The sequence below is a fragment of the Rhinichthys klamathensis genome, unplaced genomic scaffold (genome assembly GCF_029890125.1).
Source record: "Rhinichthys klamathensis goyatoka isolate OS25496 unplaced genomic scaffold, OSU_Roscu_1.1 h1tg000778l_1, whole genome shotgun sequence".
NCBI lineage: Eukaryota > Metazoa > Chordata > Actinopteri > Cypriniformes > Leuciscidae > Rhinichthys > Rhinichthys klamathensis.
The window spans coordinates 205,029-231,546 of NW_026607176.1; the positions used below are offsets into that span (position 1 = coordinate 205,029).

Genomic DNA, 26,518 nt, shown 5'->3' on the forward strand with positions numbered 1-26,518 from the left:
GCATCATGTGAGCGCAGATTCCACTTCACTTGATGTGTGTATCTAATGCAATGCATTTCACACATTAAAGTCGGCATGAAACGGAAGTTGAGATTGTCATTTTTTCCTTGTGACGTATATCCGAGTGAAACGGCTTCTGAAATTAGAAGAAAATGTAGGGCGGGGCTTGATTTCGTCCTTCGGGAATTGATTGGATCGTTGGAGGTTGGGCGTTGCAAACAAAATGGAGGCAGATTTGAATGCCAGTTTACATTCAGTTGTGGAGGATTTCTCCCCACCGTTACTGACACTGACAGGTTCTCTGAGAGGCGGTGCACCGAGAGCTCTGGCCGTGACACGTGACCGAAAGAGAAGAGAGGTCGTTACGAGGGGGGAGGGAAGGGTAATGTATTTGATTAAAGATTATAAGGGTACATGAATTTAAAAAAAATTATGAAGTGCACAGATAAATCCTTTATAATAAACACTACTATATTACATATAAAAAGAAGATTTGTCAAATGTGATTTCATGCCGACTTTAAAAGTGACTCAAGTCTCCAAAAAGCATTTATCAAGAGCACAGCGTGTCGACCAGAACATGAGCTGTGAAACTGTGAACTACTCAAACCTGGTTCTGTTTGGATCTTCACTTCATGAATGCAATTTGTTCATATTCATGATATAAACTCACATTTGCATGAAAACAAAGTCAGAATCGTGAGATAAACTCAAAATATAGTCAGAAGATAGTCGCAATTATTTTTATTTATTATAATAATTTAGCTTATTTACTGTTTACACACACATTGCACATGACATAAGTGAATCTCCTAGATTATTATGTTTATGGTAATAAACTGCGGTCACTCCTGTAAGTAACTGAAGTGTGAGTGTAGAGCGACGAGTGTGTATCTGCCGTATGAACGAGATTCACTGAACTGAAGTATTACAGCCTCCAGTGAGAGATGAGTTACGTCTGTGTGCAGAAGATAATGCAGTCTGGAGAAGTGTGTGTGTGTGTGACCCTGTGTGTGTCTGACCCTGTGTGTGTGTGTCTGACCCTGTGTGTGTCTGACCCTGTGTGTGTCTGACCCTGTGTGTGTGTGTGTGTGTGTGTGTCTGACCCTGTGTGTGTCTGACCCTGTGTGTGTGTGTGTGTGTGTGTCTGACCCTGTGTGTGTCTGACCCTGTGTGTGTGTGTCTGACCCTGTGTGTGATCTGACCCTGTGTGTCTGACCTTGTGTGTATGTGTGTGTCTGACCTCACCCTGTGTGTGTGTGTGTGTGTGAGTCTGACCCTGTGTGTGTCTGACCCTGTGTGTGTGTGTGTGTGTGTGTCTGACCCTGTGTGTGTGTGTGTGTGTGTCTGACCCTGTGTGTGTCTGACCCTGTGTGTGTCTGACCCTGTGTGTGTCTGACCCTGTGTGTGTCTGTGTGTGTGTGTGTGTGTGTGTGTGTGTGTGTGTGTGTGTGTGTGTGTGTGAGTCTGACCCTGTGTGTGTCTGACCCTGTGTGTGTGTGTGTGTGAGTCTGACCCTGTGTGTGTGTGTGTGTGTGTGTGTGTGTGTGTGTCTGACCCTGTGTGTGTCTGACCCTGTGTGTGTCTGACCCTGTGTGTGTCTGACCCTGTGTGTGTGTGTGTGTGTGTGTGTGTGTGTGAGTCTGACCCTGTGTGTGTGTGTGTGTCTGTGTGTGTCTGTTACAACCCCGGCTCTAGGGATGCAACATAAAGGACACAAAGACAGAAGTCTGCCAATTAAAACAAAGTTTATTTAATATAAAAAGGAAAAAGGGGACTGTAGAAGCAAAACACAGCTACTGCTCTGCCGGCTGCAAGACGAGAGAGAGCGAGAGAGAGCAAGAGCATGCGTCCTAGATTTAAGTAGCTCCTGTCAGGTGACACCAATTAACCGGTTGATTGCAGCAGGTGATCTACCAGGGAAACTGCAATGACATACAGATTAGAACACTCACACCCTTAAAACATTGCTATGGAATAACCTATGGCAAAGTCAACAAATACATGGAAAAAAACCCACAAGGACTTACGACCTTGACAAAGCATCCGCCAAAACATTATCCTTCCCACGAAGGTGGCAGACTAAAGTCATATCCCTGCAAAACAGACTCAATCACATTAACCTATGCCAGTAACCACTAACCATCTATATGGGTGTTGCTTAATAGGGTTAGTTTGACCTACATCAATGTAATGCTCTAGCACGTTGGTACAACATGAAACATCAGAAAACAAGGCCAAATAATGACCCATTAACTGAACATCAGAGCGCTCAGAAAGATTTAGACACGACCAATGAAAGTCTAAATCAGCCAATCTACTCTGAGCAACCTCAGAAACAACAACACTTCCTCCTCCTGTCTTAATCGATGGAGCATTCAGTGCAGCCAAAGCCTTGACCTCTGTAGACGCAATTTGGCTACGGTCAAAGTAAGACTCGAGTAAATTCACATGGCACATTCGGGTTTTCCTTTTACGATCTGGAGTCTTAACCAAGTAGTTACACTTACCAACTTTCTGATCAGTAGTATATGGACCACTATATTGAGCCTGCACCGCAGAACCCAGTATTGGTAAGAGCACCAGCACTTGGTCTCCTGAACAAAACACACGATGTTTAGCCTTTCGATCATATGAAGTCTTCATCTTCTGAACTGCTTTCAAATCAAATGTCTCTCCAATGGCAGGAATGGGATGTAAATGAGCCGCAGGAATAGACTGGTTAGGTTTGCCTACCACCTGACAAACATGACCTGATCTACAATACTGAGCCACATCAGACCTCACGCCAGGCCAAAAAAGAAAACTTAACACACGACAATGATCATGGGCGAGATACAAAGTGTCAGACCAATAAACTTCTGGAACCACCACTTGAAACACACTACTCCAGTCATCCTCACATGGTATTTTTGGATCTGTCCACTTTCTCATCAAAACACCATCACTGACAAAATAGCCAGAAGCAACATTTGATAGTACTTCATCAGACACCAAATCTTCAAACATGGGTGACAAAGTGGGATCTTGTTTTTGCTCACGTATTAACTGTTCACGAGATGGAAACATCTTTCCAAACCCTGACAAGTTCATGTCACCTTGGACCATGAGAGTATCATAAAGTGGCAACACCTTTTGACTGCTGGAAGATTTGTCTTCAACCTGCCTCTTAGCCGACATGGCACGAGTAGTTGCACAAACAGGAAAAATTTCTGGAAATGCCAATTCAAGTTCATCTGGACAATCTGACTTGAGGACAGTAGAGGTTACTTCAGGGACAGCTAGCACTTTCCCACCAGCTAAATCATTTCCTAGAATAAAGGACACACCATCTATGGGAATCTGAGAACAAAGTGCAACAACCACATCCCCAGAGATTAAATCTGATTGGAGATTAATGCTATGTAAAGGCATAGACAGAAATCCTCCACCAAAACCTTTAACAATTACCTCTGAACCTTGAGCTGACTTTTCATTGAAGGGCAAAACATCACGTAAAATCACAGATTGAAAAGCTCCTGTATCTCTCCAGATCTTAATAGCTTGCCTGTGTTCAGGGTCAGAAGACAGATACACAGAACCATCCATCAGAAATGATGATGAGCCAGCTAACTCCCCTGTCTTGCATGACACATCAACAACTGAAGATGCCAGAGGAAGGCTTGGCACAGGACTTACAAATGCTACAGTCTTTGCAGATTTCTGTTTTTTACTTAGAACAGGACAATCTGCAATAAGATGGCCTGGTGTCTTACAATAAAAACAAGCCCTTTCTGAAATCAAACCATCATTAGTCATTTTATTGGCAGGTGATGAGGCAAAAGGCACAGACTTTCCAAACCGAGACCTATTGTGCCTAATCTGGACCAGATCCTCAGCTTGATTGTCACCAAAATGTACCTTATGTGTTAAGACAAACTCATCTGCCAAGATTGCAGCTTGTTCTAAAGTCACTGCTTTCTGCTCATTCAAATAAACAGACACTACATCAGGCAGACAGTTTTTAAATTCTTCAAGCAAAATGAGTTGCCTAAGATGTTCCTTACTTTCCACCTTCTGAGACGTACACCACCGATCAAACAGATTCTCCTTCTGTTTAGCAAACTCAACATAAGTGTCGTAAGCAAATTTGGCACAACTTCGAAAGCGCTGGCGGTAAGCTTCAGGAACCAGCTCATATGCCTTCAATACAGCTGCTTTAACCTCATCATAATTAGCACTCTTCTCTAGGCTAAGAGCGGAATAAGCTTCCTGAGCTTTACCCACCAAGATACTTTGTAAAAGCAAAGTCCACACAGTTCTAGGCCACTTTGATGTAATTGCCACCCGTTCAAAATGAGAAAAATATCGGTCAACATCTTTCTCAGAAAAAGGAGGTACTAACTTAATGCATACCTGTCAACACTCCCGTTTTTCCCGGGTTTCTCCCGTTTTTTAGCCCTATCTCCCGGACCCCTCCCGGTTTGTTATTTCTCCCGGGAAACTCCCGTAATTTGCATGGCCCAAACTCCTTTATGAATAATCGGACCAATATGTTTGTCTAATGTTGACCAGTTGCCAGATTGTATTAAATGCATTATATTCACACAATCCACAGACCATTTACAATTTCAACCCGTTTGTCACCTCAACCTGGCAACCTATAACACAGTTGCGCAGTCGCGGAAAGTTTAACCCGAAAGCGAGCCGATATGGCAGGTGAAGGTGGTGTCCCCGTAATGAAACTGAAGTACAGTTTGTAACGCGTTGCTTCAGGAAGATTAGGGATAGCTCACAACTGAAGTTATTGCATGCAGAGGCCAGACAGACACACGGAGGCGATTGGCATCTCACAACTCGCACTTTATTCCCAAATCGAACTCGTAGCCTAACTGTCTGTCACACGTTCTACCGTCCACATCGTTACTTAATAGACAAAATAAGATAAAAATTAGCATAAAACAAAAATTACCCGCATACATGGGGTGTTCGCATAGACAGTAAAAGAGGTGTTCGAGGCCCATACAAGCACATGCAATACAATACTGCCGACAGTTCAACAGGGAGCGCACAGCTCTTAAAGGGGACACACCTTATTTCCAGTCGTTACAAGTTGTACATCCACCCCCCCCCCCCCGCAGGAGAAATCTCCCGGATTTTGAAAACCAAATGTTGACAGGTATGACTTAATGTGTCTACCAACATCAAATGAAGAACCATCACCTCTTGGAGTTAAAGTAGCAGCTTTTAATTCCAACTCTTTAAGAGACCGTTCGTGTTCAAGATACAATTGTTTCTCTCTTAGTTGCGCATTAACCTCTAGCTGTTTCTCCTGGAAAGCTAGCTCTCTGAGCCTAAGCTCAATTGCAGCTTCAGACAAAGGAGCAGTCATGGATTGTGGGGAAAACTGCTTAACTTAAGACACCATTGTCAATCAAAACACTTCTAACCCTTCCTTCACACCATCCTTCAGTCGCTTCTCACTACTTGTGATGGGAATATCATAATGAGAGGACAACTGCAAAAGTTGATCCTTTGTAAAAAACTCAAGTAACTCTTCTGAAGGTTCCTTTAGGAAGTCTTCTAAAGAAGCCATTACTAAACTCAACACTAACTACACTTAAGTAGTAGTAACACTAGCTCCTACACAGAAGTTCAGCCGACACAACAGGTCCAATTACACACAAAAATGACAAAAGCAGCACAAATGCTCTCAAACAAAGCTTTAACCAGAAGTAGAACTAACCCAAACACAGAAGATTACTCACCCCAAGCAATCACAAACATCTAAAGGCAATACTGGGCATTAGTCTACACTAAAGTCCACAAAGGAACTTCACACAAACACACTAAAGTTAGGATCATGGACCAAATAAACACTACCTCAAAAAAAATTAACTCACCTTACCTAAGTATTCCGCTTTCACTTCCATCAAAATAGTGAGCATGGTTGCTGAGCTCAAACACAATACAAAAACACATGAGATACACCCGGATACCTGCCTAACACTTCTAATTCCTATCTATCTTCTGAGGTGTACCGGGCACGAGGCGACTTTAAAAGCAAAAACTCAGCAACTGTGAACCAATTTATCAATGGTCACAGTTCTGAAATGCTTACCCCCGACAGAGAACAAGTCTCCACCCAGAATAACCTCGAAAACAAAAAAGGAAAAATAACAAGAGTGAACCGATGGAAGGATTGAGTAATCAACCCAGCTGGAACTCTCACCCTACCTAACCGGGAAAACTCATGCATATATTCAAAAATACTCAAACAACCATACTCACCAACTGATCTCAATCAAAGGGAATAAACAAAAACAGTCCCCAAAAAATACTTTTTACCAACCAAATTGGACGAGCCCCCATTATGTTACAACCCCGGCTCTAGGGATGCAACATAAAGGACACAAAAACAGAAGTCTGCCAATTAAAACAAAGTTTATTTAATATAAAAAGGAAAAAGGGGACTGTAGAAGCAAAACACAGCTACTGCTCTGCCGGCTGCAAGACGAGAGAGAGAGCAAGAGCATGCGTCCTAGATTTAAGTAGCTCCTGTCAGGTGACACCAATTAACCGGTTGATTGCAGCAGGTGATCTACCAGGGAAACTGCAATGACATACAGATTAGAACACTCACACATAACAGTGTCTGACCCTGTGTGTGTGAGTCTGACCCTGTGTGTGTGTGTGTGAGTCTGACCCTGTGTGTATGTGTGTGTGTGTCTGACCTGACCCTGTGTGTGTGTGTGTGTGTGTGTGTGTGTGTCTCTGTGTGTGTCTGACCCTGTGTGTGTGTGTGTGAGTCTGACCCTGTGTGTATGTGTCTGACCTGACCCTGTGTGTGTGTGTGTGTCTCTGTGTGTGTCTGACCCTGTGTGTGTGTGTGTGAGTCTGACCCTGTGTGTATGTGTGTGTCTGACCCTGTGTCTGATCTGACCCTGTGTGTGTGTGTGTGTGTGTGTGTAAATGGACTGCATTTATATAGCGCTTTCACAGACCCAATAGCCACCAAAGCGCTTTACATATTGCCTCACATTCACCCATTCATACACCGACGGCGGTGTTAGCCATGCAAGGCGCCATCCAGCTCGTCGGGAGCAGCTGGGGTTAGGTGTCTCACACACACACACACACAGCTGGGGTTAGGTGTCTTTCTCGTGGACACCTCAACACTTGGTCAGGTGGAACCGGGGATTGAACCACCAACCTTCTGGTTTGTAGACAACCTACATGAACCACTGAGCCACTGCCGCGTGTGTGTCTGACCCTGTGTGTGTGTGTGTGTGTGTGTGTGTGTGTGTCTGACCCTGTGTGTGTCTAACCCTGTGTGTGTGTGTGTGTGTGTGTCTGACCCTGTGTGTGTCTGACCCTGTGTCTGATCTGACCCTGTGTGTGTGTGTGTGTGTGTGTCTGATCCTGTGTGTGTCTAACCCTGTGTGTGTGTGTCTGACCCTGTGTCTGATCTGATCCTGTGTGTCTGACCCTGTGTGTGTGTGTCTGACCCCGTGTGTGTGTGTCTGACCCCGTGTGTGTGTGTCTGACCCCGTGTGTGTGTGTCTGACCCCGTGTGTGTGTGTCTGACCCTGTGTGTGTCTGATCATGTGTGTCTGACCCCGTGTGTGTGTGTCTGACCCCGTGTGTGTCTGATCATGTGTGTCTGACCCCGTGTGTGTCTAGATTCTGTCACTGCTCAGGTACATGTGACCATATTAATGCGTGTGGGGAAACCACATATTTATATTCCAGGTCCAGTTTATCGTCCTCATCTCATTATACTGTCATTCATAGATCCTGCCGTTATGCAAAACACTCACTGCATATTTGCAAACATCATCTTTCCAAAGGCAGACCAACAACTGTCCTTTTACCATGTCATGTAGTGTTTCAACAAGCTGCATTCCTGTAGCTCAAGCAGCCGATCGCGGCGCTAGCAACGCGAGGTCAAGGGTTCAGATTCAGGGATCTGTGAACTGATGAAGGAAATGTTTATTGTTTATTGTTAAAAGGATCCCCATTAGCGGTCACCAAAGTGAGACGAGCTGGTCTTCCTGGGGTCCACAAAAAAAGGAAGAAAAAAAGGGTTGAGAAGAAAAGATGTATGGCTCGAATACAATAGGATAAAATGCATTCAAACACAGACTGGCTTTTTGCTCGTGAAGATGAACTTGAGAAATCCATCAGTAATCACTGGCATAATTTAAATTCACTTGAATAGTCTTTGAAAACTCTAGAGAAACCTCACATAAAGCTCTCAGATGTGTTCAGCAGAATCAGAACCATCAGCCAAAGGACGAGCTCATGGACACATGAAACAGAGACATTTAAACATTTAATATATACAGAAAATGTCAAGATCCATGTTTATTCAGATTTAGAAAAAGTATTGTACATGCTGGATTGACAATCAGTTGCTGTAAAAGATCTTCTCTTCCGCCACTTCGGAGCCTCACGTCTTGGGATCTTCCACTCGGCGGAAAACTGCTAAAAAGTTTTTGCCTCCGTTTCTCTGAACCTTCTTTCCCTCTTCCGTGCACGTGCCCAGGTGACCGATGATGATGTCATCAGCCTGCGACGCAATCAGTCCAAACATCAAGTCACAGAAGGGGCTCAAACCATCATTTATGTAATGGAAAAACTTTTAACACTGCTAAACCCCGGGTCAAGCTCGTGCTAAACCCCGGGTCAAGCTCGTGCCAAACCCCGGGTCAAGCTCGTGCTAAACCCCGGGTCCAGCTCGTGCTAAACCCCGGGTCAAGGTCGTGCTAAACCCCGGGTCAAGGTCGTGCTAAACCCAGGGTCAAGCTCGTGATAAACCCAGGGTCAAGCTCGTGATAAACCCAGGGTCAAGGTCGGGCTAAACCCCGGGTCAAGCTCGTGATAAACCCCGGGTCAAGCTCGTGATAAACCCCGGGTCAAGGTCGTGCTAAACCCCGGGTCAAGCTGGTGCTAAACCCCGGGTCAAGCTGGTGCTAAACCCCGGGTCAAGGTCGGGCTAAACCCCGGGTCACGGTCGTGCTAAACCCTAAACCCCGGGTCAAGCTGGGGCTAAACCCCGGGTCAAGCTCGTGCCAAACCCCGGGTCAAGCTCGTGCCAAACCCCGGGTCAAGCTCGTGCCAAACCCCGGGTCAAGGTCGTGCCAAACCCCGGGTCAAGGTCGTGCCAAACCCCGGGTCAAGCTCGTGCCAAACCCCGGGTCAAGGTCGTGCCAAACCCCGGGTCAAGCTCGTGCCAAACCCCGGGACAAGGTCGTGCTAAACCCCGGGTCAAGCTGGGGCTAAACCCCGGGTCAAGCTCGGGCTAAACCCCGGGTCAAGCTCGGGCTAAACCCCGGGTCAAGCTCGGGCTAAACCCCGGGTCAAGGTCGTGCTAAACCCCGGGTCAAGGTCGGGCTAAACCCCGGGTCAAGCTCGGGCTAAACCCCGGGTCAAGCTCGGGCTAAACCCCGGGTCAAGGTCGTGCTAAACCCCGGGTCAAGGTCGTGCTAAACCCCGGGTCAAGGTCTTGCTAAACCCCGGGTCAAGCTGGTGCTAAACCCCGGGTCAAGCTCGTGATAAACCCAGGGTCAAGCTCGTGATAAACCCAGGGTCAAGGTCGGGCTAAACCCCGGGTCAAGCTCGTGATAAACCCAGGGTCAAGCTCGTGATAAACCCTGGGTCAAGGTCGTGCTAAACCCCGGGTCAAGCTGGTGCTAAACCCCGGGTCAAGCTCGTGATAAACCCAGGGTCAAGCTCGTGCTAAACCCCGGGTCAAGCTCGTGATAAACCCAGGGTCAAACTCGTGATAAACCCAGGGTCAAGGTCGGGCTAAACCCCGGGTTAAAGTCTTCTAAACCGTGGCTAGAGGAATGTTTTTACACCGGGTCGTGAAGCCCCACAGCAGGGTTAGAGCCTCTTTAAATCACATCGCAGAGCCTAACGTGTGCAGTGTGAAACGATGTGGTGTTAGAAAGTTACGACTACATGCTTAGCAACCGACAGCCAATCGTGTGCCTTTATATTCATGTGCTGCTTAGCAACCGACAGCCAATCGTGTGCCTCATATTCACGTGCTGCTTAGCAACTCATATTACATGATTAGGACAGTCATGGGAACACAGCGTTGTATAAACACTAAACCGCAGGCTATTTTTCAGAATTTGAAGAGAACAATGATAAACGGTGACAGAAAACGCAACTGGAGTGACGAGAGTGTTTTATTCTTAGCTTTTATAGTCTGAAACTCCATTCAGTATAAATGTGATAGTACAGTCAGCGATATATGTAAACAGGTCACGTGCTGCGCTTGTCCAATCAGTGACACTTAAGGCCTGTTCACACCGGGACGAATTTCACGCGCGATATTCGCCGACGTTTAACGCCTCGTGACTAAACAAAGGGCGCCTATGTGAGTGTGCACCGACGCGAAAAACGCCACGCGTAAAAGCGTAATTTTTTTTAAATGTCTCGGGTTCGTTTTTTTGGTTTGACGCGCTGCGTCAAAAACTATCCGACCAATGAGATTGGCGCTTTTGCTCACGTGTCTGGAGCTTCTGAAGTTACAGTAAAACACAACTTGGGGGCGCTCAAACACAAAACGGTCTTGCCGGGCACACATACGTAACGGCGAAGAAGATATACGCCAAGTAGCGTCTACACCATAGACAGGTCTACACTGCCGGGAAGAAATAAGACGAGGAAGATGCGAGGCAAGATGAATGTAGAGCTGCTGGTCTCGTTGGTGTCGGAACACAAAGAACTATATGACTATATAACGCGACAGCGACTACAAAAATCTTGATAAAAGAGAACTGTTATGGAGTGGCATTGCAGAGCAAATTGGCGCCATCTAATGTCAGGGAACGAATTTGCATGTTCACTCGGCTCATTGTCAGCGAAAATCGCTTGGGTGTGAACACAAAAAACGCGTTTAAAAACACTGGCGAATAACGTGAGCCGATATTCGTCCCAGTGTGTACGGCCCTTTACACTGCAAATATGCAAATCAGGAGGATAACCAGGAGTTAGGGATGTACAGGGAGAAACACCAGTATATGAATACCCAGGATCAAATGATAATGAGCAATGTGAAACGTGAAGCAGGATAACATAGGATTGCATTAACCCGGGGTTAACTTGAGCAGGGTGAACTAGTTCAGGTGTTTTTATCAAAATACAGTGTCAATAATACCCGAGAAAGCATTATAATCAGCCATAATCTTGTGTTTTAATACAATTACTATGTTCAGTATTTCAGGCCTAGAAACAGACAGATGTAAAACATACCAGTTGTTCGTCCGGCACTCTGGAGAAGAGAGGATGATCCCTGAAGTGTGTGACGATCCAGTCGTGCACCTCTTCCACATCAGTGTTAGTGTACACTAATCCCTGCAACACACAACACACACCAGTGTTAGTGTACACTAATCCCTGCAACACACAACACACACCAGTGTTAGTGTACACTAATCCCTGCAACACACAACACACACCAGTGTTAGTGTACACTAATCCCTGCAACACACAACACACACCAGTGTTAGTGTACACTAATCCTTGCAACACACAACACACACTAGTGTTAGTATACACTAATCCCTGCAACACACACCAGTGTTAGTGTACACTAATCCCTGCAACACACAACACACACTAGTGTTAGTATACACTAATCCCTGCAACACACACCAGTGTTAGTGTACACTAATCCCTGCAACACACAACACACACTAGTGTTAGTATACACTAATCCCTGCAACACACACCAGTGTTAGTGTACACTAATCCCTGCAACACACAACACACACTAGTGTTAGTATACACTAATCCCTGCAACACACAACACACACTAGTGTTAGTATACACTAATCCCTGCAACACACACCAGTGTTAGTGTACACTAATCCTTGCAACACACAACACACACTAGTGTTAGTATACACTAATCCCTGCAACACACACCAGTGTTAGTGTACACTAATCCCTGCAACACACAACACACACTAGTGTTAGTATACACTAATCCCTGCAACACACAACACACACCAGTGTTAGTGTACACTAATCCCTGCAACACACAACAGCGTTAGTGTCCACTAATCCCTGCAACACACACCAGTGTTAGTGTACACTAATCCCTACAACACACACCAGTGTTAGTGTACACTAATCCCTGCAACACACAACACACACCAGTGTTAGTATACACTAATCCCTGCAACACACACCAGTGTTAGTATACACTAATCCCTGCAACACACAACACACACCAGTGTTAGTGTACACTAATCCCTGCAACACACAACACACACCAGTGTTAGTATACACTAATCCCTGCAACACACAACACACACCAGTGTTAGTATACACTAATCCCTGCAACACACACCAGTGTTAGTGTACACATATCCTTACAACACACACCAGTGTTAGTGTACACTAATCCCTGCAACACACACCAGTGTTAGTGTACACTAATCCCTGCAACACACACCAGTGTTAGTGTACACTAATCCCTGCAACACACACCAGTGTTAGTGTACACTAATCCCTGCAACACACACTAGTGTTGGTGTACACTAATCCCTGCAACACACAACACACACCAGTGTTAGTATACACTAATCCCTGCAACACACAACACACACCAGTGTTAGTGTACACTAATCCCTGCAACACACACCAGTGTTAGTGTACACTAATCCCTGCAACACACACCAGTGTTAGTATACACTAATCCCTGCAACACACAACACACACCAGTGTTAGTATACACTAATCCCTGCAACACACACCAGTGTTAGTGTACACTAATCCCTGCAACACACAACACACACCAGTGTTAGTATACACTAATCCCTGCAACACACACCAGTGTTAGTGTACACTAATCCCTGCAACACACAACACACACTAGTGTTAGTGTACACTAATCCCTGCAACACACAACACACACCAGTGTTAGTGTACACTAATCCCTGCAACACACACTAGTGTTAGTGTACACTAATCCCTGCAACACACAACACACACCAGTGTTAATGTGCACTAATCCCTGCAACACACACTAGAGTTAGTGTACACTAATCCCTGCAACACACACCAGTGTTAGTGTACACTAATCCCTGCAACACACACCAGTGTTAGTATACACTAATCCCTGCAACACACACCAGTGTTAGTGTACACTAATCCCTGCAACACACAACACACACCAGTGTTAGTATACACTAATCCCTGCAACACACACCAGTGTCAGTGTACACTAATCCCTGCAACACACAACACACACTAGTGTTAGTGTACACTAATCCCTGCAACACACAACACACACCAGTGTTAGTGTACACTAATCCCTGCAACACACACTAGTGTTAGTGTACACTAATCCCTGCAACACACAACACACACCAGTGTTAATGTGCACTAATCCCTGCAACACACACTAGTGTTAGTGTACACTAATCCCTGCAACACACAACACACGCCAGTGTTAGTGTACACTAATCCCTGCAACACACACCAGTGTTAGTGTGCACTAAACCCTGCAACACACACCAGTGTTAGTGTGCACTAATCCCTGCAACACACACCAGTGTTAGTGTGCACTAATCCCTGCAACACACAACACACACCAGTGTTAGTGTGCACTAATCCCTGCAACACACACCAGTGTTAGTGTACACTAATCCCTGCAACACACACCAGTGTTAGTGTGCACTAATCCCTGCAACACACACCAGTGTTAGTGTGCACTAATCCCTGCAACACACACCAGTGTTAGTGTACACTAAACCCTGCAACACACACCAGTGTTAGTGTACACTAATCCCTGCAACACACACCAGTGTTAGTGTGCACTAATCCCTGCAACACACACCAGTGTTAGTGTGCACTAATCCCTGCAACACACACATCAGTGTTAGTATACACTAATCCCTGCAACACACACAAGTGTTAGTATACACTAATCCCTGCAACACACACCAGTGTTAGTGAGCACTAATCCCTGCAACACACACTAGTGTTGGTGTACACTAATCCCTGCAACACACAACACACACCAGTGTTAGTATACACTAATCCCTGCAACACACAACACACACCAGTGTTAGTGTACACTAATCCCTGCAACACACACCAGTGTTAGTGTACACTAATCCCTGCAACACACACCAGTGTTAGTATACACTAATCCCTGCAACACACAACACACACCAGTGTTAGTATACACTAATCCCTGCAACACACACCAGTGTTAGTGTACACTAATCCCTGCAACACACAACACACACCAGTGTTAGTATACACTAATCCCTGCAACACACACCAGTGTTAGTGTACACTAATCCCTGCAACACACAACACACACTAGTGTTAGTGTACACTAATCCCTGCAACACACAACACACACCAGTGTTAGTGTACACTAATCCCTGCAACACACACTAGTGTTAGTGTACACTAATCCCTGCAACACACAACACACACCAGTGTTAATGTGCACTAATCCCTGCAACACACACTAGAGTTAGTGTACACTAATCCCTGCAACACACACAAGTGTTAGTGTACACTAATCCCTGCAACACACACCAGTGTTAGTATACACTAATCCCTGCAACACACTCCAGTGTTAGTGTACACTAATCCCTGCAACACACAACACACACCAGTGTTAGTATACACTAATCCCTGCAACACACACCAGTGTTAGTGTACACTAATCCCTGCAACACACACCAGTGTTAGTGTACACTAATCCCTGCAACACACAACACACACCAGTGTTAGTGTACACTAATCCCTGCAACACACACTAGTGTTAGTGTACACTAATCCCTGCAACACACAACACACACCAGTGTTAGTGTACACTAATCCCTGCAACACACACTAGTGTTAGTGTACACTAATCCCTGCAACACACAACACACACCAGTGTTAATGTGCACTAATCCCTGCAACACACACTAGTGTTAGTGTACACTAATCCCTGCAACACACAACACACGCCAGTGTTAGTGTACACTAATCCCTGCAACACACACCAGTGTTAGTGTGCACTAAACCCTGCAACACACACCAGTGTTAGTGTGCACTAATCCCTGCAACACACACCGGTGTTAGTGTGCACTAATCCCTGCAACACACAACACACACCAGTGTTAGTGTGCACTAATCCCTGCAACACACACCAGTGTTAGTGTACACTAATCCCTGCAACACACACCAGTGTTAGTGTGCACTAATCCCTGCAACACACACCAGTGTTAGTGTGCACTAATCCCTGCAACACACACCAGTGTTAGTGTACACTAAACCCTGCAACACACACCAGTGTTAGTGTACACTAATCCCTGCAACACACACCAGTGTTAGTGTGCACTAATCCCTGCAACACACACCAGTGTTAGTGTGCACTAATCCCTGCAACACACACATCAGTGTTAGTATACACTAATCCCTGCAACACACACAAGTGTTAGTATACACTAATCCCTGCAACACACACCAGTGTTAGTGAGCACTGAACCCTGCAACACACACCAGTGTTAGTGTGCACTAATCCCTGCAACACACACCAGTGTTAGTGTGCTCTAATCCCTGCAACACACACCAGTGTTAGTGTGCACTAATCCCTGCAACACACACCAGTGTTAGTGTACACTAATCCCTGCAACACACACCAGTGTTAGTGTGCACTAATCCCTGCAACACACACCAGTGTTAGTGTGCACTAATCCCTGCAACACACACCAGTGTTAGTGTACACTAAACCCTGCAACACACACCAGTGTTAGTATACACTAATCCCTGCAACACACACCAGTGTTAGTGTACACTAAACCCTGCAACACACACCAGTGTTAGTGTACACTAAACCCTGCAACACACACCAGTGTTAGTGTGCACTAATCCCTGCAACACACACATCAGTGTTAGTATACACTAATCCCTGCAACACACACCAGTGTTAGTATACACTAATCCCTGCAACACACACCAGTGTTAGTGTGCACTAAACCCTGCAACACACACCAGTGTTAGTGTGCACTAATCCCTGCAACAAACACCAGTGTTAGTGTGCACTAATCCCTGCAACACACACCAGTGTTAGTGTACAATAATCCCTGGCTGCAACACACAACACAAACCAGTGTTAGTGTGCACTAATCCCTGCAACAAACACCAGTGTTAGTGTGCACTAATCCCTGCAACACACACCAGTGTTAGTGTACACTAATCCCTGCAACACACACCAGTGTTAGTGTACACTAAACCCTGCAACACACACCAGTGTTAGTGTGCACTAATCCCTGCAACAAACACCAGTGTTAGTGTGCACTAATCCCTGCAACACACACCAGTGTTAGTGTACACTAATCCCTGGCTGCAACACACAACACACACCAGTGTTAGTGTGCACTAATCCCTGCAACAAACACCAGTGTTAGTGTGCACTAATCCCTGCAACACACACCAGTGTTAGTGTGCACTAATCCCTGCAACAAACACCAGTGTTAGTGTGCACTAATCCCTGCAACAAACACCAGTGTTAGTGTACACTAATCCCTGGCTGCAACACACAACACACACCAGTGTTAGTGTGCACTAATCCCTGCAACAAACACCAGTGTTAGTGTGCACTAATCCCTGCAACACACACCAGTGTTAGTGTACACTAATCCCTGCAAAACACAACACACACCAGTGTTAGTGTACACTAATGTCTGCAACAAACATCAGTTTTAGTGTGCACTAATCCCTGCAACACACAACACACACCAGTGTTAGTGTACACTAATCCCTGCAACACACAACACACACTAGTGTTAGTGTACACTAATCCCTGCAACACACACCAGTGTTAGTGTACACTAATCCCTGCAACACACAACACACACCACTGTTAGTGTACACTAATCCCTGCAACACACAACACACACTAGTGTTAGTGTACACTAATCCCTGCAACACACAACACACACTAGTGTTAGTGTACACTAATCCCTGCAACACACACCAGTGTTAGTGTACACTAATCCCACAACACACACTAGTGTTAGTGTACACTAATCCCTGCAACACACAACACACACCAGTGTTAATGTGCACTAATCCCTGCAACACACACCAGTGTTAGTGTGCACTAAACCCTGCAACACACACCAGTGTTAGTGTGCAACACACACCAGTGTTAGTGTGCACTAAACCCTGCAACACACACCAGTGTTAGTGTGCACTAAACCCTGCAACACACAACACACACCAGTGTTAGTGTGCACTAAACCCTGCAACACACACCAGTGTTAGTGTGCACTAATCCCTGCAACACACACCAGTGTTAGTGTGCACTAAACCCTGCAACACACAACACACACCAGTGTTAGTGTGCACTAAACCCTGCAACACACACCAGTGTTAGTGTGCACTAATCCCTGCAACACACACCAGTGTTAGTGTGCACTAATCCCTGCAACACACACCAGTGTTAGTGTGCACTAAACCCTGCAACAAACACAAGTGTTAGTGTGCACTAATCCCTGCAACACACCAGTGTTAGTGTGCACTAATCCCTGCAACACACACCAGTGTTAGTGTGCACTAATCCCTGCAACACACACCAGTGTTAGTGTGCACTAAACCCTGCAACACACACCAGTGTTAGTGTGCACTAATCCCTGCAACACACACCAGTGTTAGTGTGCACTAAACCCTGCAACACACACAAGTGTTAGTGTGCACTAATCCCTGCAACACACAACACACACCAGTGTTAGTGTACACTAATCCCTGCAACACACACCAGTGTTAGTGTGCACTAATCCCTGCAACACACACCAGTGTTAGTGTGCACTAATCCCTGCAACACACAACACACACCAGTGTTAGTGTGCACTAATCCCTGCAACACACACCAGTGTTAGTGTACACTAATCCCTGCAACACACACCAGTGTTAGTGTGCACTAATCCCTGCAACACACACCAGTGTTAGTGTGCACTAATCCCTGCAACACACACCAGTGTTAGTGTACACTAATCCCTGCAACACACACCAGTGTTAGTGTACACTAAACCCTGCAACACACACCAGTGTTAGTGTACACTAAACCCTGCAACACACACCAGTGTTAGTGTGCACTAATCCCTGCAACATACACATCAGTGTTAGTATACACTAATCCCTGCAACACACACCAGTGTTAGTATACACTAATCCCTGCAACACACACCAGTGTTAGTGTGCACTAAACCCTGCAACACACACCAGTGTTAGTGTGCACTAATCCCTGCAACACACACCAGTGTTAGTGTGCACTAATCCCTGCAACACACACCAGTGTTAGTGTGCACTAATCCCTGCAACACACATAAGTGTTAGTATACACTAATCCCTGCAACACACACCAGTGTTAGTATACACTAATCCCTGCAACACACACCAGTGTTAGTGTGCACTAAACCCTGCAACACACACCAGTGTTAGTGTGCACTAAACCCTGCAACACACACCAGTGTTAGTGTGCACTAATCCCTGCAACACACACCAGTGTTAGTGTGCACTAATCCCTGCAACACACACCAGTGTTAGTGTACACTAATCCCTGCAACACACACCAGTGTTAGTGTGCACTAATCCCTGCAACACACACCAGTGTTAGTGTGCACTAATCCCTGCAACACACACCAGTGTTAGTGTACACTAATCCCTGCAACACACACCAGTGTTAGTGTGCACTAATCCCTGCAACACACACCAGTGTTAGTGTGCACTAATCCCTGCAACACACACCAGTGTTAGTGTAAACTAAACCCTGCAACACACACCAGTGTTAGTGTACACTAAACCCTGCAACACACACCAGTGTTAGTGTGCACTAATCCCTGCAACACACACATCAGTGTTAGTATACACTAATCCCTGCAACACACACCAGTGTTAGTACACACTAATCCCTGCAACACACACCAGTGTTAGTGTGCACTAAACCCTACAACACACACCAGTGTTAGTGTGCACTAAACCCTGCAACACACACCAGTGTTAGTGTGCACTAATCCCTGCAACACACACCAGTGTTAGTGTGCACTAATCCCTGCAACACACACCAGTGTTAGTACACACTAATCCCTGCAACACACACCAGTGTTAGTGTGCACTAAACCCTGCAACACACACCAGTGTTAGTGTGCACTAATCCCTGCAACACACACCAGTGTTAGTGTGCACTAATCCCTGCAACACACACCAGTGTTAGTGTGCACTAATCCCTGCAACACACACATCAGTGTTAGTATACACTAATCCCTGCAACACACACCAGTGTTAGTGTGCACTAATCCCTGCAACACACACCAGTTTTAGTGTGCACTAATCCCTGCAACACAAAACACACACCAGTGTTAGTGTGCACTAATCCCTGCAACACAAACCAGTGTTAGTGTACACTAATCCCTGCAACACACACCAGTGTTAGTGTGCACTAATCCCTGCAACACACACCAGCGTTAGTGTGCACTAATCCCTGCAACACACACCAGCGTTAGTGTGCACTAATCCCTGCAACACACACCAGTGTTAGTGTACACTAATCCCTGCAACACACACCAGTGTTAGTGTACACTAAACCCTGCAACACACACCAGTGTTAGTGTGCACTAATCCCTGCAACACACACATCAGTGTTAGTATACACTAATCCCAGCAACACACACCAGTGTTAGTATACACTAATCCCTGCAACACACATCAGTGTTAGTGTACACTAAACCCTGCAACACACACCAGTGTTAGTGTGCACTAATCCCTGCAACACACACATCAGTGTTAGTATACACTAAACCCTGCAACACACACCAGTGTTAGTGTACACTAATCCCTGCAACACACACCAGTGTTAGTGTACACTAATCCCTGCAACACACACCAGTGTTAGTGTACACTAAACCCTGCAACACACACCAGTGTTAGTGTGCACTAATCCCTGCAACACACACATCAGTGTTAGTATACACTAATCCCTGCAACACACACCAGTGTTAGTGTGCACTAATCCCTGCAACACACACCAGCGTTAGTGTGCACTAATCCCTGCAACACACACCAGTGTTAGTGTACACTAATCCCTGCAACACACACCAGTGTTAGTGTACACTAAACCCTGCAACACACACCAGTGTTAGTGTGCACTAATCCCTGCAACACACACATCAGTGTTAGTATACACTAATCCCTGCAACACACACCAGTGTTAGTATACACTAATCCCTGCAACACACATCAGTGTTAGTGTACACTAAACCCTGCAACACACACCAGTGTTAGTGTGCACTAATCCCTGCAACACACACCAGTGTTAGTGTGCACTAATCCCTGCAACACACACATCAGTGTTAGTATACACTAATCCCTGCAACACACACCAGTGTTAGTGTGCACTAATCCCTGCAACACACACCAGCGTTAGTGTGCACTAATCCCTGCAACACACACCAGTGTTAGTGTACACTAATCCCTGCAACACACACCAGTGTTAGTGTACACTAAACCCTGCAACACACACCAGTGTTAGTGTGCACTAATCCCTGCAACACACACATCAGTGTTAGTATACACTAATCCCTGCAACACACACCAGTGTTAGTATACACTAATCCCTGCAACACACACCAGTGTTAGTGTGCACTAATCCCTGCAACACACACCAGTGTTAGTGTGCACTAATCCCTGCAACACACACCAGTGTTAGTGTACACTAATCCCTGCAACACACACCAGTGTTAGTGTGCACTAATCCCTGCAACACACACCAGTGTTAGTGTACACTAAACCCTGCAACACACACCAGTGTTAGTGTGCACTAATCCCTGCAACACACACCAGTGTTAGTGTACACTAATCCCTGCAACACACACCAGTGTTAGTGTGCAGTAATCCCTGCAACACACACCAGTGTTAGTGTGCAGTAATCCCTGCAACACACACCAGTGTTAGTGTGCACTAAACCCTGCAACACACACCAGTGTTAGTGTGCACTAATCCCTGCAACACACACCAGTGTTAGTGTGCACTAATCCCTGCAACACACACCAGTGTTAGTGTACACTAATCCCTGCAACACACACCAGTGTTAGTGTGCACTAATCCCTGCAACACACACCAGTGTTAGTGTGCACTAAACCCTGCAACACACACCAGTGTTAGTGTACACTAATCCCTGCAACACACACCAGTGTTAGTGTACACTAATCCCTGCAACACACACCAGTGTTAGTGTACACTAATCCCTGCAACACACACCAGTGTTAGTGTGCACTAATCCCTGCAACACACACCAGTGTTAGTGTGCACTAATCCCTGCAACACACACCAGTGTTAGTGTGCACTAATCCCTGCAACACACACCAGTGTTAGTGTGCACTAAACCCTGCAACACACACCAGTGTTAGTGTGCACTAATCCCTGCAACACACACCAGTGTTAGTGTGCACTAAACCCTGCAACACACACCAGTGTTAGTGTAGACTAATCCCTGCAACACACACCAGTGTTAGTGTACACTAATCCCTGCAACACACACCAGTGTTAGTGTACACTAATCCCTGCAACACACACCAGTGTTAGTGTACACTAATCCCTGCAACACACACCAGTGTTAGTGTACACTAAACCCTGCAACACACACCAGTGTTAGTGTGCACTAATCCCTGCAACACACACATCAGTGTTAGTATACAAAAATCCCTGCAACACACACCAGTGTTAGTGTACACTAAACCCTGCAACACACACCAGTGTTAGTGTGCACTAATCCCTGCAACACACACATCAGTGTTAGTATACAAAACTCCCTGCAACACACACCAGTGTTAGTGAACACTAATCCCTGCAACACACACCAGTGTTAGTGTGCACTAAACCCTGCAACACACACCAGTGTTAGTGTGCACTAAACCCTGCAACACACACAACAGTGTTAGTGTGCACTAATCCCTGCAACACACACCAGTGTTAGTGTGCACTAATCCCTGCAACACTAACCAGTGTTAGTGTGCACTAAACCCTCCAACACACAACACACACCAGTGTTAGTGTGCACTAAACCCTGCAACACACACCAGTGTTAGTGTGCACTAATCCCTGCAACACACACCAGTGTTAGTGTGCACTAAACCCTGCAACACACACATCAGTGTTAGTATACAAAAATCCCTGCAACACACACCAGTGTTAGTGTAGACTAATCCCTGCAACACACACCAGTGTTAGTGTACACTAATCCCTGCAACACACACCAGTGTTAGTGTACACTAATCCCTGCAACACACACCAGTGTTAGTGTACACTAATCCCTGCAACACACACCAGTGTTAGTGTACACTAAACCCTGCAACACACACCAGTGTTAGTGTGCACTAATCCCTGCAACACACACATCAGTGTTAGTATACAAAAATCCCTGCAACACACACCAGTGTTAGTGTACACTAAACCCTGCAACACACACCAGTGTTAGTGTGCACTAATCCCTGCAACACACACATCAGTGTTAGTATACAAAAATCCCTGCAACACACAACAGTGTTAGTGTGCACTAATCCCTGCAACACACACCAGTGTTAGTGTGCACTAATCCCTGCAACACTAACCAGTGTTAGTGTGCACTAAACCCTGCAACACACAACACACACCAGTGTTAGTGTGCACTAAACCCTGCAACACACACCAGTGTTAGTGTGCACTAATCCCTGCAACACACACCAGTGTTAGTGTGCACTAAACCCTGCAACACACACCAGTGTTAGTGTACACTAAACCCTGCAACACACAATGTCGAACACCCGAGAGTGTGTGTCGAACACCTGAGAGTGTGTGTGTGTGTGTGTGTGTGTGTGTGGAACACCTGAGAGTGTGTGTGTGTGTGTGTGTGTGTGTGTGTGTGTGTGTGGAACACCAGAGAGTGTCTGTGGGTGTGTGTGGAACACCAGAGAGTGTCTGTGGGTGTGTGTGGAACACCAGAGAGTGTGTGTGTGTGTGTGTGTGTGTGTGTGTGGAACACCTGAGAGTGTGTGTGTGTGTGTGTGTGTGTGTGTGTGTGGAACACCTGAGAGTGTGTGTGTGTGGGTGTGTGTGGAACACCTGAGAGTGTGTGTGTGTGTGGAACACCTGAGAGTGTGTGTGTGTGTGTGTGTGTGTGGAACACCAGAGAGTGTGTGTGGGTGTGTGTGTGTGGAACACCTGAGAGTGTGTGTGTGTGTGTGTGTGTAACACCTGAGAGTGTGTGTGTGTGTGTGTGTGTGTGTGTGGAACACCAGAGAGTGTGTGTGGGTGTGTGTGTGTGGAACACCTGAGAGTGTGTGTGTGTGTGTGTGTGTAACACCTGAGAGTGTGTGTGTGTGTGTGTGTGTGGAACACCAGAGAGTGTGTGTGTGTGGGTGTGTGTGGAACACCTGAGAGAGTGTGTGTGTGTGTGTGTGTGTGTGTGTGTGTGTGTGGAACACCTGTGAGTGTGTGTGTGTGTGTGTGTAACATCTGAGAGTGTGTGTGTGTGTGTGTGTGTGGAACACCAGAGAGTGTGTGTGTGTGGGTGTGTGTGGAACACCTGAGAGAGTGTGTGTGTGTGTGTGTGTGTGGAACACCTGAGAGTGTGTGTGTGTGTGTGTGTGTGGAACACCAGAGAGTGTGTGTGTGTGTGGGTGTGTGTGGAACACCAGAGAGTGTGTGTGTGTGTGGGTGTGTGTGGAACACCTGAGAGTGTGTGTGTGTGTGTGTGTGTGGAACACCAGAGAGTGTGTGTGTGTGGGTGTGTGTGGAACACCTGAGAGAGTGTGTGTGTGTGTGTGTGTGTGTGTGTGTGTGTGGAACACCTGAGAGTGTGTGTGTGTGTGTGTGTGTGTGGAACACCAGAGAGTGTGTGTGTGTGGGTGTGTGTGGAACACCTGAGACAGTGTGTGTGTGTGTGTGTGTGTGTGTGGAACACCTGAGAGTGTGTGTGTGTGTGTGTGTGTGTGTGTGTGTGGAACACCTGAGACAGTGTGTGTGTGTGTGTGTGTGTGTGTGTGTGGAACACCTGAGAGAGTGTGTGTGTGTGTGTGTGTGTGTGTGGAACACCTGAGAGTGTGTGTGTGTGTGTGTGTGTGGAACACCAGAGAGTGTGTGTGTGTGTGGGTGTGTGTGGAACACCTGAGACAGTGTGTGTGTGTGTGTGTGTGTGTGTGGAACACCTGAGAGTGTGTGTGTGTGTGTGTGTGTGTGTGTGGAACACCAGAGAGTGTGTGTCGAACACCCCACCTGAGAGTGTGTGTCGAACACCCCACCTGAGTGTGTGTGGAACACCTGAGAGTGTGTGTCGAACACCCCACCTGAGTGTGTGTGGAACACCTGAGAGTGTGTGTCTCACACACACCTCCACATCTCCAGTCCATCACAGTTTACATGGAAATCAATCAGTGGTCTTGCCTTACACACTTTGAACTGTACCAGATTCCCCTGACAGAGCGAGTCGAAACAGCAGGACAGCAAACATTGGTCTTATCGCGTGTCATTGGCGTTTACTCTTTAGACAGTGCAGATAGAAGAGTTGGAAGATAAGATTCTCAGAAGTATCAAAGGGACTTCAGTAGCCGTTCACTCTCACTAACGTGTGCCTGGAATGAAGAAGCGTTTACAGGAATCTCTACTGTTACTGCATTGCTTTAGTGGAGCTGTATCCTCAGATCCCTCCTCTAACCTCGTCCGCACACCTTCACTGTGGACACATCTACACACACTCTTAAAGGGGGCGTCGGATGCCCATTTTCCACAAGTTGGTGTGATTCTTTAGGGTGTTCATGTTAAGTTTGTAACATACTTTGGTCAAAATTCATCAATGGTTGTGTAAAACAACACACTCTTTATCTCCTCAAACACAGCGGCTCGTCCACACACTGCTGAGACACATGTATATGCAAACCATATAAAAATGAATTTTGCATCCGATGACCCCTTTAAGGCGGGCTTTCTCTCTTTCTCTGGCCTTTCCAGATGTTTCCTCGCCTCCAGCGGGGAACAACACACACACACACCATGAGCCATGTTTTCTCTAATCCCATATGAATAACATGAAGGTAAAGCTAATAAATAAAGAGAGTCGCTCTCGAAGTAGATTTATCATGAAGGATTTGAACTGGTGATAAATGTGCTATCAAGGAAACCCCTTGCACTGAACATCATGCATTGGTTTGTTTTGAACGGCTCATGAAGAGTAAAGCGCTCTTACCCCGACCCGGAGTGTGTACGCGTACTCCGCCAGTAGCGTAGGGCTAATGATGCGCCACTTGTGTTTGGTTTTCTTGAAGTGTGGATCCGGAAAGAGAAAGAACATCTTACTGAGCTGCAAAAAACAAACAAATGACAGCAAAATGTTACCTGTGATTTGTGGGATTGTACAGTATCCTATTCTTACTATTTTAACCAAATCTTTCTATGGCAGTAATAGTGAGAGTAGTTTGCTATTAGTTAACCATTTTGAAAGTGTAGTTTCTTAAAACTACAAACTTCTCATCATTTAAAATGGTTAAAGTCCAGAAATCTTGTCTTCAGCGCTGTGCTCGAGAAGAAACTGTGATGGAGCATTTGTCACGTTAAATTAGCTTGTTGCTGTAGAATTCACAAACGAATAAGCTGAACTACTGCAACACTTCAGCCGCTCGCAGCGCCACCTTGTGCTCTGGAGGAGGAAACGCTCAAACTTTGAAACATGTTATAATCTCCGACTGAGTCCTATAGCTAGCCGTCTTCAACGTAGGGTTAATTTTGTCAGCTACTTTTTAATTTAGCCTTAGTCCTGTCACTGTGTCAAATGCCATTTTTAGCTTTTATCATATTTGTCAACCTATCCTGGTTTTGTTTAGTCAAGTTTTAGGGGCCATTTACACAACACCGTTTTCAACTAAAAGCGGAAGTTTTTTTAACCCTCTGGGGTCTGAGGTGTTTTCGGGGTCCTTGAGATGTTTTGGCATGCTCTGACATTTGTGCTTTTTTCAGTTGCTTATAAACATATTAATGGCACAGGTGAAATTACACTCTATATAGCACACACAGGGCTACCATAATATGTGAGCAACATGTATGTACATGTTTGTATTTTTGAGAGAATATTGTTTATGCGTGGTTATTGAAAAAAATAAAAAATAAAGTTTATAATATAAGGCCACAAATAACATACTAAATATTTGTCCACAAGACTTTTGACTAGTGGATGTTATCGCCTAGAGTTTTTGCTTCAAATTGATCTGAAAATCATTCTGCCTTATCATTCACATAAAACAATAGATTGTTTTAAATTGTGAAAAACATTTTTTTGCTTGCAAAGGCAATATGCGGATGGACGGAACGGCCCAACCCCCTCATGAATAATTAGGCAGTTCTCACCTGAGCAGTCTGCATACTAATGAGCCTTTCAATCAGGGGTGTCACACAAGAAAGAATGCAAGGACAATATATATACACTACCGTTCAAAAGTTTGGGGTCAGTGAGAATTTTATTTTTATTTTTTGGAGGAAAGAAAACA

At 45.7% G+C, this 26,518-nt stretch overlaps 1 protein-coding gene across 1 annotated transcript in view; it reads right to left on the reverse strand.

Moving 5' to 3' along the window:
* Positions 1-8,330: 8,330 nt before the first annotated feature.
* Positions 8,331-26,518, reverse strand: part of mettl1 (methyltransferase 1, tRNA methylguanosine) — a 52,723-nt gene continuing 34,535 nt past the window's right edge. The window contains exons 4-6 of the mRNA XM_056243103.1: positions 25,225-25,338; positions 11,247-11,348; positions 8,331-8,550 (exon numbers count right to left, since the gene is read on the reverse strand). Of these exons, the coding sequence (XP_056099078.1) occupies positions 8,431-8,550; positions 11,247-11,348; positions 25,225-25,338 (336 nt within the window). The 3' untranslated portion in view covers positions 8,331-8,430. The remainder of the gene's footprint in view (positions 8,551-11,246; positions 11,349-25,224; positions 25,339-26,518) is intronic.